Raw genomic sequence first — 13,472 nt, 5'->3', positions numbered from 1 at the left:
AATGTTAGCATATGAACTAGGGATTTATTTAATTGTAGGCAGAAATCCATGTGCAGCAGGCACTTTTATAATGTTTAAATTAAGCATCAATGGTGTCTCTAGAAGGAAATCTATTAAGGAGCTGTGGCTTTATAGGGAGAGGACCTCTATTCAGTGTTATTTCTCCCACACTCTTATGTGAATCACTTCATCTACCCCCATGAAAGGAGGTCTTCTGCTCTCCTGTGACCTGTCTTTTCTGTGATCTCTTTAGGGGTGACCCAGTCGATTAAAGAAAGAAAGATGCTGGATGAGGTAGGTACTCTGTTTTACAAACTAATCAGAAAAACTTGGTGCCGTTGAGTCATACTGAGTCATGAAAATTTATCTGCTTCCTGCCTTGCACTACTTTCTGAAGATTTTCCTTGATGATGTGGATCATCAAGCATTATGCAAGCAGGGACTTCCCAGGTGGTCCAGTGGTTAAGAATCCGCCTTCCAGTACAGGGGATGCAGGTTCAATCCCTGGTTGGGGAACTAAGATCCCACGTGCGGCGGGGCAACTTAGGCTGTGTGCTGCAACTAGTGAGCCTGAGCGCCACAACTAGAGAGAAACAGGCCCACCTAAATCTTACATGCATACACCTTTATAGAAAACTCTTTCACAGTTGAAAAGAATCCTTCAAATTAATATGTAAATGTATCTGTTTAGAAATCCGATTCCTTCAAAGAGATTTTATTTTACTCTTTGATACTGAGAACAGTGAGAGGTAAATAAGATAGAGCGTAGGAGGAGGAATAATTTCAGAACAGCCATCTTAGAGCTGCTGGTGACAACAGATCAGGCAAAATAAAATTAGCGAAAGCAGTTTTAAACTATTATGCACTATTCAGCGTATTCATAATTAATTAATTGATGTTTCTGTTGGTTTTAACTTTCATTCAATGACTTATATTATTGGGAGCCTACTATGTGCTGGGCACCAGGGATACAGCAGTAAATAAGACTGATAGGTCCCTGCTGTGGTGGGATTCATGTTCTGTGGAGGAGAGATGCATAATAAATAAAGATGTGTTTAAAATACCAGTAAACACTATGAAGAAATATACAGAACGACAGACTGGCGGTTGACTGGGGACAGAGGTTGACTATTTAGGTAAGGAGACCCAAGAAGGCTTTCTGAAAAGCTTGAGCTGAGACCAAAAAGACAAGAAAGAATTGGCCTTGAAAAATGTAGGGGGCTTCCCTGGTGGCACAGTGGTTGAGAGTCCGCCTGCCAATGCAGGGGACACGGGTTCGAGCCCTGGTCCGGGAAGATCCCACATGCTGCGGAGCTACTGAGCCCATGTGCCACAACTACTGAGCCTGCGCGCCTAGAGCCCATGCTCCGCAACAAGAGAAGCCACCGCAATGAGAAGCCTGCACACCGCAATGAAGAGTAGCCCCTGCTCTCAGCAACTAGAGAAAGCCCACGTGCAGCAACAAAGACCCAATGCAGCCAAAAGTTAAATAAATAAATAAATAAAAATAATAAATAAAATTTTTTTTAAAAAAGAAAAATGTAGGGAACAAATGTTATAGGCAGAATAGCAGCAAGCATAAAGGTCTTAAGATGGGAATGAGCTTGGTTTATTAAAGAAAAACAGGCCAGTATAGCTGGAGAGTTGTAATTGGTGAATCATATGTAGGCAGTAGAGGTTAGACAAGGGGTTGGAGAAGGTCATAGACAAGGGCCAGATCAGGTGGGATTTGGTGTAAGTCGTGGTAAGGAATTTGAATTTTATTCACAGGGTGATGAGACCTGGAGATGGTAAGAAGAGTTTGGTTTGAGATGTTTGGAAGATATAGGACCTACTAATAGGTTAAATTGGAAGATGAGGTAAAGACAGGAATTGGGGTAACGCTTAGATTTTTGGCCTGAACAATGAAGTGGATGTTAGTGATGTTAAGTAGATAAGGAAGACATGGGGGAGGAGCATCCTGGGAGGCCGGGGAGCAGGAGGCAGGAGTAGAATCAAGAGCTCTGTTTTAGGTGCATGGATTTGGGGATTTATATGAGACCTCCGGGTAGAGAGGTTAGTAGGCACAGGGGTACAAATCAGGACTATAAATTTGAGGGTCATCTTCAAATAGGTGACATGTTTATCACTAGACTCTTCTCACTCACGTGACTAGGAAATATTAAGAGCTCTTTCACCTAATAACAACCTGTGGTTATACCCATGACTTTATTATTCTTCATAATTCTCTTGGCAACAGATGTGGTCTCCCCTGCAATCTGAGTTTCAGTAAAAATTGTTTCTAAGCATTCTTCCCCAGAATTCTCCCCAAACCTCTAACCTCCCTAATCCTATTTTTCTTTATTCCCCCAGCCTTGACCAGTCCAAATAGTGATTATGAAAAGCCTCTTACTTTCTTCAGTATTAAATGTATATTTTATTATATTGGTTTCATTAACTGTAAATCTCTCAATGGAAATCTGAGAAGCCCTCATTTCTTTAGGTGGTAATACACATTGATTTAAGAGATCAGGAATTCTCCAGTTATCTTTATAATAGCACAGTATTAGCAGTTTAAATGCTAAGTGAATGTTCTGAGAGGAGATAGATGTTGCAAATTAAAATACGTTAAGTCCCAGTGAGGTGAAAAGCCAATTGTTAGTTTCTGCCCACAAAGATTTGCTTCAGTGAATTGATTTCAGCAGCTGAGATGCTGGTCATTTCATGCAGTCCACCAGAAAAGATGATTTTGGGGGAGGTAGGGTTCAAAACTGCCTGGCAATATTTGATTCCTTAAATATGACATATCTCCTCTGTTTCCAATGAAGGAAGTTTCTCTTTCTCTGACCCCTGTGGTTTGGGCTTGGTTTCTTTCAGCATGATTTTGAAGTCAGAGGCGATGTTGTCAATGGAAGAAACCATCAAGGCCCAAAGCGAGCAAGAGAATCCCAGGACAGGAAGGTAAAGCCCTCCTCCCCCATGTTGGCAAAAAACCTACCCACCCCTCTGCATTCCTGCCTACTTCGTGGAGATGGTCTCATTCATCTTGTAAGGGGCCTTACAAGATGGCCCCTTACACTGCTAGAATACCAAGTAGGTGCATTCATATAGGTTTTTTCAGTTGTTCCGGCCCAGCAGAGTAAATAAGTGCAGTCATTCCTCAGTACCCTTGGGGGATTGGTACCAGGACCCCCTGCAGATACCAAAATCCAAAGATGCTCAGGTCCCTTTTATAAAATGGTATAGCATTTGCATGTAACATCATCCCATGTACTTTAAATCAACTCTAGATTACTTCTAAGACCTAGTACAGTATAAATGCTATGTAAATAGTTGCCAAAAAGTAGATTCAAGTTTTGCTTTTTGGAACTTTCTGGAAGAAAAATTTTTTCAAATATTTTCCATTGGCAGGTATTTTTTCAAATATTTTCCATTGGCAGTTTAGTTGAATCTGTGGACGCGGAACTTGTTAAATACAGTAGGCCAGTAGGCCAACTCTATTATCCGATTTATGAATGAGGGAGCTTAGAGGTTTAGAGAAGTTATATAATTTGGGTTTCATTCTAGGGTGCAAATCTTAGCTGATAAATGGCAGATCTGGGATTTGAGACATGTGAATCTAAAACCTTTGCTCTTTCTACTTCACGGTGGTGTCTTTCTCTACAGCAGTGTGGTAAGTGCTGTGAGGGTGATGTACCCAGGCTGTCTGTGGAAGCACAGAAGGGAAAGTGATTGATAATCAATAGCTGACATCTGTGTAATGTTCACTATATCCAGGGACTGCTCCAAACACTCGACACTATCTTAACTAATTAACAATTTTACAGCAACCCTGGGAAGCGTGTACTATAATTATGCCTATTTTATAGATGAGAAAATTAAGGCTCAAAGAGGTTGAGTAAATTGCCCAAGCTCACACAGCTAGTTGTGAACCCAGCTAGAAGCTGAACCCAACTAGAACCAGTCTCCCTCCAGAATCTGAGCTCTTAATGACAATACCATAGTTTCCTGGCACATTATAGAAGTTTTCACACAGGAGAAAAATTGATTATTCTAACAGCTTTACAAATGGAAGACTAGAGGCCCAGGAAGATTCAGTGACTTTCTTCCCCAGATCATACTGTAACAGATGATGTAGCCAAAATTATGTCGTTCTCTCAAGGAGAAATCCAGGCAAGATTTCACACCAGCCTGTCAGGCCTGAGCTGGCTGCTCTTGGGTCACTGGCTGAGTGCTTATGCTCCTGGTCTGCATTTCTTCCTTTTTCAAGTGTGTACCACTGGGCATGTCAGAACATCCACATACGGAGCACCTCCTGTTCCTTTATAGAACTTGAGAGAGAACCAACAGCGATGATTTTCTAAGGAAAACTGCTTTGGGAGATGATCACAAATCAAGCCCTGGAGCTCTGAACCCTTGGGGTCAGCCCACCCTCACCCTCTGAGCCTATCAAGTAACTTCCAGATGCCAAGAAAAGCTGCTGGCCCCGTTTCTCCTTCTGCCTGCACCTGAGGGGAGCTCTGTGTGAGCCAGTCATATGTTTTATTCCACTGGATACAAGGCAGAATCAGCACCAGATTCTTCCCTCCTTGAAAGGAAATTCCAGCATTTGGAGTTTTGCCCTGCATTTGGGGTGGCAGTTGTGGAACGTGCCTGGTCAAAGTAGTGTCGTTCTGAAGATACCATGTGTCACTGTAGTGTTTTCTTGTGGAAGAGAAATGTATTTGTACAGGTGGAACTTCAAATTTCTAATCTCATAACTAGACATCCTCACCAGTGAGTGTCAGCCTGGATGTAAAAATTCCTAATCTTGGGCTTCCCTGGTGGCACAGTGGTTAAGAATCTGCTTGCCAGTGCAGGGGACACGTGTTCGAGCCCTGGTCCGGGAAGATCCCACACGCTGTGGAGCAACTAAGCCTGTGCGCCACAACTACTGAGCCTGAGCTCTAGAGCCTACAAGCCACAACTACTGAGCCCACCTGCCACAACTACGGTAGCCCGCATGCCTAGAGCCCATGCCCCGCAACAAGAGAAGCCACCGCAATGAGAAGCCCGCACACCGCAACGAAGAGTATCCCCCGCTCGCTGCAACCAGAGAAAAGCCCGCACAGCAACGAAGACCCAATGCAGCCAAAAATAAATACAATAAATAAATTTTTTTAAAATTCCTAATCTTTTGTACTTTTTGTGTCAACGTTTGGCTCCAGCTGGCCACCTGGGGAGAACTTTTAGCATTACGAGCATCTAGATCCTGCCAACAGGTTGGAGATGGAGTTTATTCATACAGATAGTGAGAATGGCACAGATGGAGGCTGTCACGTACAACAGAAACAGACTTGTCCTGCTGTCTGTCCTTGTTCCTCTGACTGAGATTGAAATGGGGTGGGGGGGTGGTGAGTGGGCATTTCCTAAAAGGCCATCATGTGTTTTTAGTTTCCTGATTTTTCTCTACCCGAGTCTCTCTTCTTTGAAGGGAGGTGAGTTCTAGGCCTAGACAATTTTCATTGTAGTGGAATGGGGAGAAAGAAAAAGGGTCAAGAGAACAGAGGTTACCTAAATGGTATGTATCCAGCCAACTGACACAAATTTAGATTTGTTCTTTGAAATGATACCTAAGTCCTTCCCTAAGAATTGGTGCCAAAGCATGTGTAAGAATTTGCCTGTCTAACAGAGTGGCCACCAGCCACAAAGCTGTTTACATTGTAATTAACTAAAATTAAATAGGAAGTTTAGTTTCTCACTCACCCTAACCACATTTCAGGTGCTCATTAGCCACATGTGACTCATGGCCACCTTATTAAAGCAAATATAGAATATTTCCACCAAGACAGAAAGTTCTTTTGGACAGTCTACTGAGCACTGTAGGTGGAAGAGGTACCTGCAAGGTGCAGTGTGATCTGTGTCTCCTGGAAATTAGGCAGTGAGCTCAGTGAGGAGAGGCAGAACCAGGCTTCCCTTCTCGATGAAAAACGACTTAGGTTGCTGAAGGAACAAGGGCCATTCGTAGAGCAGTGTGAAGGCAGGAACAGGTGTTCTGGGACCAGGAGAAAAGGAGCAGGTACACATAAAATCAACATAGACCTGTCTGCCAGTTAGGGTCAGGGTTAGTATTGATGTGTATATCAAATCTGGATAAACATCAAACTTCAGCTGATAGTTTGAATCTCTTGCCATCCAAACCTTTTATTAAACATAAAGGAGGACCCGTTTTTTTCTTCTTGTCTAACGAGAAGTAAAATTACCTGCAGAGGTCATCAGGGAAGAGCCTGGACCTGATGGGTGGCAAGGTGGGATGCCCAGCCCTTGAATGACAAAGAATGACTATAGAGTAGATCAAATACATACACGCATGAAAAAAGTCTAAAATCCATCAGTGTTTTAGACATGGGGCTGATTGTCTCTGGGAAGTAGCAGCAGAAATTATCAGGTGGTAAAGAAAAGAAAAGGAAAGTTCTTATGGTATCCCTTATATGTACAATCGTAAAAAAAGGGGGAGTGTGGGCTTCACTGGTGGCGCAGTGGTTGAGAGTCCGCCTGCCAATGCAGGGGACACGGGTTCGTGCCCCGGTCTGGGAGGATCCTACATGCCGCGGAGCGGCTGGGCCCGTGAGCCATGGCCGCTGAGCCTGTGCGTCCGGAGCCTGTGCTCCGCAACGGGAGAGGCCACAACAGTGAGAGGCCCGCGTATTGCAAAAAAAAAAGGGGGGGGGGGTGGGAAGTGTACAAATAAACTATTTACAAAACAGAAGTAGTCACAGATGTAGAAAACAAACTTACGGTTACCAGGGGGTAAGTCGGGGGAGGGATAAATTGGGAGATTGGGACTGACATATACACACGACTATATATAAAATAGACAGCTAATAAGAACCTGCTGTATAGCCCAGGGAACTCTACTCAATACTCTGTATGGCCTATATGGGAAAAGAATCTTAAAAAAAAAAAAAAAAGTGTGGATATATATAAATGTATAACTGATTCGCTTTGCTGTACACCTGAAGCTAACACAATACTGTAACTCAACTATAATCCAATAAAAATTTAAATTTTTTTTTAAAACAGGAATGTTCTTCATTTTTGAGAGTCTCTATATTGCTTTTGATAAAACCATATCTTTTGTAACTAATGTTTCTTTCTCTCCACCCCTCTGTCCCTCTCTTCTCCCAGATCTTCAAGGGCTTAGAAATCTGTTGCTATGGACCCTTTACCAATATGCCCACAGGTAAGAGACTGGGAGAACTGCCGAATCCAGCACCAGCCTTTCCCCTATGTCATCATCTTAATGGGGGTTCCCTCATATGGGTGAGATATTCCAGAGGTTATTCTATTTCTCTACCACTCATCAGGCAGAACTGCACCAAATATTAGCCCATGGCAAAAAAACTAGCCCTGTGCCCCTTCTCAAGAGCTAGAAGGCAGTGAAGAGTTAGGATCTAGGACACGACATGTTCTGTGCTCAGTGGGGTAGAGCTGCTCTTACTGCCCTTTGGTCTAAGAAGTGGGGGAATAATAAGTTAGGGAGAAGGTACCTTTTGGGGTTGTAAATGTCAAGAAAGAAGTCTGCTCCTCCTAAGCCATCTTCATTTGACACAGAGGTGAAAGCACAACAGCTGCATAAGCCCTGTGGGCCTGGGGCCCCACATAGGCCCAGAGCAGAGGAAGACCCTTGATGAACATTTTCTAATTAAATTTGACACTGAATGTGATGTTATGTTGAGGAGTGCTATGTGGCTCCGCTCGGAAGTTGTGAGGCACTGAGGCCCTGGGGTGTGTCTAGATTTGGTTCATTCTTTTCCAAACAAAGGCTACCCACCTTTGCCGCTGTACCCACTTCTGCCCCCAGGATCAGGTCCTCTTACTCCCCCGAAGTCAGCCTTGGCATCTGATCCGGGACAGATGAGTGGCAGCAAGAGAACCTGGCAAAGTAATTTTGCTTCTGTCTTTATTGGTTATTGATTGGGTGGTCATGAAATTTCCAAATGCCACTCAAAGCTTTCTCAGGGTTTTTGTACTTTGGTACAATGAAAACGAGGGTCTCTAGCAGCTATCCTTTTGGAGGTAAGTTAATTGGCCTCGGTTCACTCAGCCAAACAGGAGCACCTCAGCAATCCTCAGAAATGGGCTGATGGTAAAGAGAACCCAGAGGGGACCAGGAGCCACCCAGTGGTCATTTCTGCTGCTTTTCCAGGTCCAAGTGGAACATCTCTAAGATCTCTTCTGATTTTTTCAAGTGATTTGATTCCAGCTCAGCGTATAGCCTTTCCCCACTGATGTGCTGAGTCTCTGTCCAGGATGACTTTTATTTTTTCTTGACTGAATGAATTATCTTCCCATCTCTTGACATTTACAATAATTACCACCAAGTATGGTGCTGTCAGTGGCTGTGATTATCAATTACCAACAGAATTAGGCAAGGAAGGAGGGATGGCGGGTAGGTATTTTTTCACAGTGTCTTAGCCAGCAGTTTAGCAAATTAATGGAAAAGAGATCTTCGATTTTTTCTTTCTTTCTTTCTTTCCAAGTGTTTCATTTGACTTTCAGACCTTATCTACCAAGTGGCCTTATGGGGACTGATAACCAAAGTAGGTAGCATATCTGTAGCAAATTGACTTAGAATTTGTAGTTTAAGGCCTTTCCGTCCCTTTGGAGCAGAGAAACAGGGACTCTCCCACTGAGAAGTCTTGCTGTAAGCCTTCATCCAGAGGAGTGTGGGGTAGAGAGCCCAGTTAAATATGTAGATTACTGTGGTGATTTTAGGTCTAAATGTCTTATTTAGATCAACTAGAGTGGATGGTGCATCTGTGTGGAGCTTCTGTGGTGAAGGAGCCTTCATCATTCACCCTCAGCCAGGTAAGTGTTTGGTGTCCTGTCGGGGGGTGGTGGACACACAATATCCTGTCCTGAGATTGAACAAGGCAGCACCTTTCAGTCCCTATGCACCCCCCAGTGTAGCCTTAGAAGCCTCACTTCACCCTGACGCTTCTCTGACCACGTACCAGTGCCAGAAGACTCCATCTGTAAGGGATAAGTAGGGACTTGAGAGCTACAAACACTAAGCAGACCCAGGGAAGGCTCCTTCCCTCTGACCCTTCCTTTTTGACATGTTCCCTTCCCCCTCCTTTGTGTGGTTGCCCCCAGAGTAGTCTGCTTCAGCAAACTATCAAGAAATGGTGGGCTTCCCTGGTGGTGCAGTGGTTGAGAGTCCGCCTGCCGATGCAGGGGACACGGGTTCGTGCCCCGGTCCGGGAGGATCCCACATGCCGCGAAGCGGCTGCCCATGAGCCATGGCCGCTGAGCCTGCGCGTCCGGAGCCTGTGCTCCGCAACGGGAGAGGCCACAACAGTGAGAGGCCTGCGTACCGCAAAAAAAACAAAAAAAAAGAAATGGTGAAGTGACTGTCGCAAAAGTCCTGCTCTGATACCCTCAATGCTGTTTCCTTTCTCGGGGTGCAGGGTACTCAACCCATTGTGGTCGTGCAGCCGGATGCCTGGACAGAGGGCGGTGGCTTCCATGGTGAGTCTTGCTGTAAGCCTTCATCCAGAGGAGTATGGGATAGAGGGCCCAGGTTAAGTGTGCAGATTACTGTGGTGATTTTAGGTCTAAATGTCCTGTTTAGATCAACTGGAGTGGATGGTGCACCTGTGTGGGGCTCCGGAAGGCCATAGGCATGTACCTGTGTCATATGGGGTGGGAAGAGTTTGATTCAACACAGGTCACCCAGTGCTTGATTAACATAGTTCTCAGCACATTCTAGGTGCTCAATAAATATTTGTTGAATGAATGAATGAATGGCTAAAATGTCCTTTTAAAACTTTTTTGTTGTTTGTTTATTTTGCATTATAAAAGTAGTGCATGAACTGTTTCCAAGGTGGGGGGTGCTTAAATATGAAAAGTCATCACATAAAATATAAATGAGCACAAACACAACAAAATAATCCCAGCAATCCCACCACTTGGAGATGATCACCAGAAAATTCTTCCAGGCCTGGGTGTGTATGTATGTACACACATATATTTTATACAAATGTGGTCATGCTCATCATACTGTTTTGCTTTTTCACTTAAGATGTGGCAAACACGTTTCCACGTCATTAAATTGCAATGCTGTTTTGCTCTCTCTGGTGACTTTTCCTTTAACAGATTGGAGCTCGTGTTAATAAAGTTGCCAGAGGCTGTAGGCTTTCACCAGCAGTCAGTCCTCAGGCTTTTGAGTAAGGTTCTATGTCCTGAAGCACTGCTGAAGATCAGTGATATTGCTCCTGCCTAAGTCACTCTAAGAACTCATCCAACCAGTTGCCCCGAGTAGATTGACTAGAGTCTGGTCTGCGGAAATGCGAATTGACACTAATCTCTGCTTGTGTTCTCTGTCCCCAGTCATCGGGCAGATGTGTGAAGCACCTGTGGTGACCCGAGAGTGGGTATTGGACAGCGTAGCCCTCTACCAGTGCCAGGAGCTGGACACCTACCTGATACCCCAGGTTCCCCAGAGCTGCTGCTGATTCCAGCCAGCCATGTATATAGCGGATAGGGCCCACCTCTGCAGGACCTCAAGAATGAGCTTAAGAAATGACCTTTTTCCAGGCCCAGGGAAAGGCCTCTTCAGTCCTTCCACAGCCCCAATTCCTAAATATTTTATGTACATCAGCCTGAAAAGAACTTCTGGCTCTGCAAGAGTCCCTTAAAGATTTTCTGCTTCAAGTCTCCCTTTGAAATCTGCCATGAGCACAAGATGGTGGTAATTTTTCACCTGAAAAGAATTTAAAACCATTTAAACCCCACCAATTGAGCAAGATGCTGATTCATTATTTATCAGCCTTATTCCTCGTCCTGGGGCTGTCGGCTTCGAGCTGGAGGCACAGAGTGGTTGGTCTCAGGAGAATAGCTGGTTTCCCTAAATTTGTTTCTCAAAACCCTTGTGTTCTTAAAGTCCAGGAGTCAGATCCTTCAATGGACGGTGAGTACTTGGGGATCTGTGCCGTGACTTAAAATCAGAACAGTCCTTGGACAGCTCTCAAGTGTTGGAGTGGAGCATTGGGGAGGAAATCCAGAGGCGGTAATGGATATAATATGAAATTTGAGGGTTAAGTAGAGGAGAGGGGAGTCTTGCTGACCCTGATCTCCAAAAGTCTGGGTTATAGTTGCTGGGCTTCTAAAGAATTTCTTAGCACTGATGTGCTCTGAAACAGCAGAATCTTTTCAAGAATTCTGATGTCCAAAGAGAATCTTCTAATTCCCCATTAGTGACAAATAAAATGTTTATTGTTGTAGCTCTGATATGTAACCCATTCCTCTTGAAATATAAGATCTCTGATATGAATATTTCATGTCTGTAAGATGATGGATCCCACCAGGAAAGGAGCTGTTTGCTTTCCTTGAGGTAATTTTTTTCCCTTTGCTCCCTATTGCTGAACTGTACAGATTCATAAATAATTTTGTTTGCTGAAGGAAGAGAAAGTGTTTTTCATAAACTCATTATCCAGGACTGTTTATAGCTGTTGGAAGGACGAGGTCTTCCTTAGCCCCCCAGTGTGTGCGGGCAGTAAAGACTTGATTGTACAAAATATGTTTTGTAAATGTGCTTTTCACCTGGAAATAAACTTGGTAGCAAACACTTCCACCAAGTATGACTGTTCTGAAGGCTCACACCTGCAGACTTTCTCAGAGCCTTTTCTCACTGTACTTTCATCTCCTCATCTGTAAAACGGGGATAATAATAGTACCTACCTCCTAGGGTTATCAAGGGGACTTCAAAACCTTATTATAGGGCTTCCCTGGTGGCGCAGTGGTTGAGAGTCCACCTGCCGATGCAGGGGACACGGGTTCGTGCCCCGGTCCGGGAAGATCCCACATGCCGCGGAGCGGCTGGGCCCGTGAGCCATGGCCTCTGAGCCTGTGCGTCCAGAGCCTGTGCTCCACAATGTGAGAGGCCACAACAGTGAGAGGCCTGCGTACCGCAAAAAAAAAAAAAAAAAACCTTATATTTGTTTTCTATTGCTGCCATAACAAATTGTCACAAATCTAGTGGCTTAAAACTACACCCATTTATTATCTCACAGTTCTGTAGGTCAGAAGTCCAAGTTGACTCAACTGGTTTCTTTGTTTCGGGTCTCATAAGACCAAAATCAAGGTGCCAGCAGGGCAGGGCTGTGTTCCTTCTTGGAGGCTCTGGGGATGAGTCTGTTTCCAAGCTCATTTCATGTTGTCCGAATTGTTCCTTGCACTCCTAGGACTAAGCTCTCTGTTTCCTTGCTGGCTGTCGGCCAGAGGTCATCCTTAGCTTCTAGAGGCTACCCACATTCTGGACTCATGACCCCATACCTCCATCTTCAAAGCCAGCAATGGCTGATCGAATCCGTCTCACTTTTGGAATCTCTCTGACTTCCCCTTCTGCCTCATCTCTCTAACTCCTGCCAAAGAAATTTCTGCTTTTAAGGGCTCAAGTGGTGAGATTGTGCCCACCAGGTAATCCAGGATGATCTCCCTATCATAAGGTCCAGAACCATAATTACAGTTGCAAAGTCCCTTCACAGCATTACCTAGCTTAGCGTTTGATTGAATAACTAACGCAGGGGCCAGAAATAGGGAGGACATCTTTGGAATTCTGACAACCACTCCTGTTTAACATGCTTAATCCACTGAAAACAGTCTGTCTCATCTTTTGTTGGTCTTTACCCTGTTCAGAGATTGGAATTCTCTTTGAGGCAAAGAGGGTGCAATGCTGCCTTATTTGTAAGGAGGGTGGTGGGTAGGTGAGGGGAGAAGTAGAGAAAATGGAACTAACTGCCGTTATTACATTTTTATCTCATTTAGTCTTCATCACAGCTCTGTGAAGTGGGTATTTGTCACCTCATTTGAAGAATAGGAGCTGGAAATACAGGATTTTGCTCAGAGTTTGCACAGCTAATAAATGACAACACGAAGATCCCAACCCATGCCCTTTCCATCCCATCATTCAGCTTTCCACCTGCGTCAGTCACTGACCCCAGGTCAGAAGGCACTGGTTCAAGCCTCAAGGGAATTTGGGGAGAGGAGCGGACTGGGAGGGGAACTAGCACTCTGGCTTTATGGCCTGTGGTGGGAGGCGGTAGAAAGTTCCTGCCTCCAAGTGGCAGCTCTCCCTGGGAAAGCAGCCCTAGGCAAGGGGATTTACAGGCTTGGATCACGGCTACTTGTTTTGTCCACTCCCATCCAGCTTCCCAGCTTAGGGTTTCTTATCTTTCAGCTGTCAGGACCTGCCAGTTCAGCCTTGCCTACTGTGTGACCTCTCTCGGGCCCACGCCAGCTTCCTGTCCACCTGGCAGGGAGTCCGTAAAGGCAGGCAAGAAGCAAGTGCTTCCCAGTCTTCGGTCAAAAATGTCTCATTTCCAGTGACAAGCCATGGCTTACTGGACCCTGGGAGTAAGCTAGGCCTCGTCCTGCTGCCCCCGTCACTGATGGGTTAATAGAAAAAGCATGGGCTTCCCTGGTGGCGCAGTGGTTGAGAGTCTGCCTGC

General features: G+C 44.8%; 1 protein-coding gene across 4 annotated transcripts in view; it reads left to right on the top strand.

Annotated features, from left to right (window-relative positions):
* The window catches only part of BRCA1 (BRCA1 DNA repair associated), a 62,986-nt gene extending 51,403 nt beyond the window's left edge, over positions 1–11,583 (top strand). For all 4 annotated transcript variants that reach the window (XM_060080411.1, XM_060080410.1, XM_060080413.1 and 1 more), the window contains exons 18-23: positions 254–294; positions 2,857–2,940; positions 7,147–7,201; positions 8,756–8,829; positions 9,432–9,492; positions 10,354–11,583. In XM_060080411.1, coding sequence (XP_059936394.1) covers positions 254–294; positions 2,857–2,940; positions 7,147–7,201; positions 8,756–8,829; positions 9,432–9,492; positions 10,354–10,478 — 440 coding nt within the window. In that variant the 3' untranslated portion in view covers positions 10,479–11,583. The remainder of the gene's footprint in view (positions 1–253; positions 295–2,856; positions 2,941–7,146; positions 7,202–8,755; positions 8,830–9,431; positions 9,493–10,353) is intronic.
* Positions 11,584–13,472: the final 1,889 nt, after the last annotated feature.

The sequence above is a fragment of the Mesoplodon densirostris genome, chromosome 18 (genome assembly GCF_025265405.1).
Source record: "Mesoplodon densirostris isolate mMesDen1 chromosome 18, mMesDen1 primary haplotype, whole genome shotgun sequence".
Lineage (NCBI taxonomy): Eukaryota > Metazoa > Chordata > Mammalia > Artiodactyla > Ziphiidae > Mesoplodon > Mesoplodon densirostris.
Note: the sequence above shows the minus strand (reverse complement) of the source record. Positions and strands in the feature narration are given on the sequence as shown.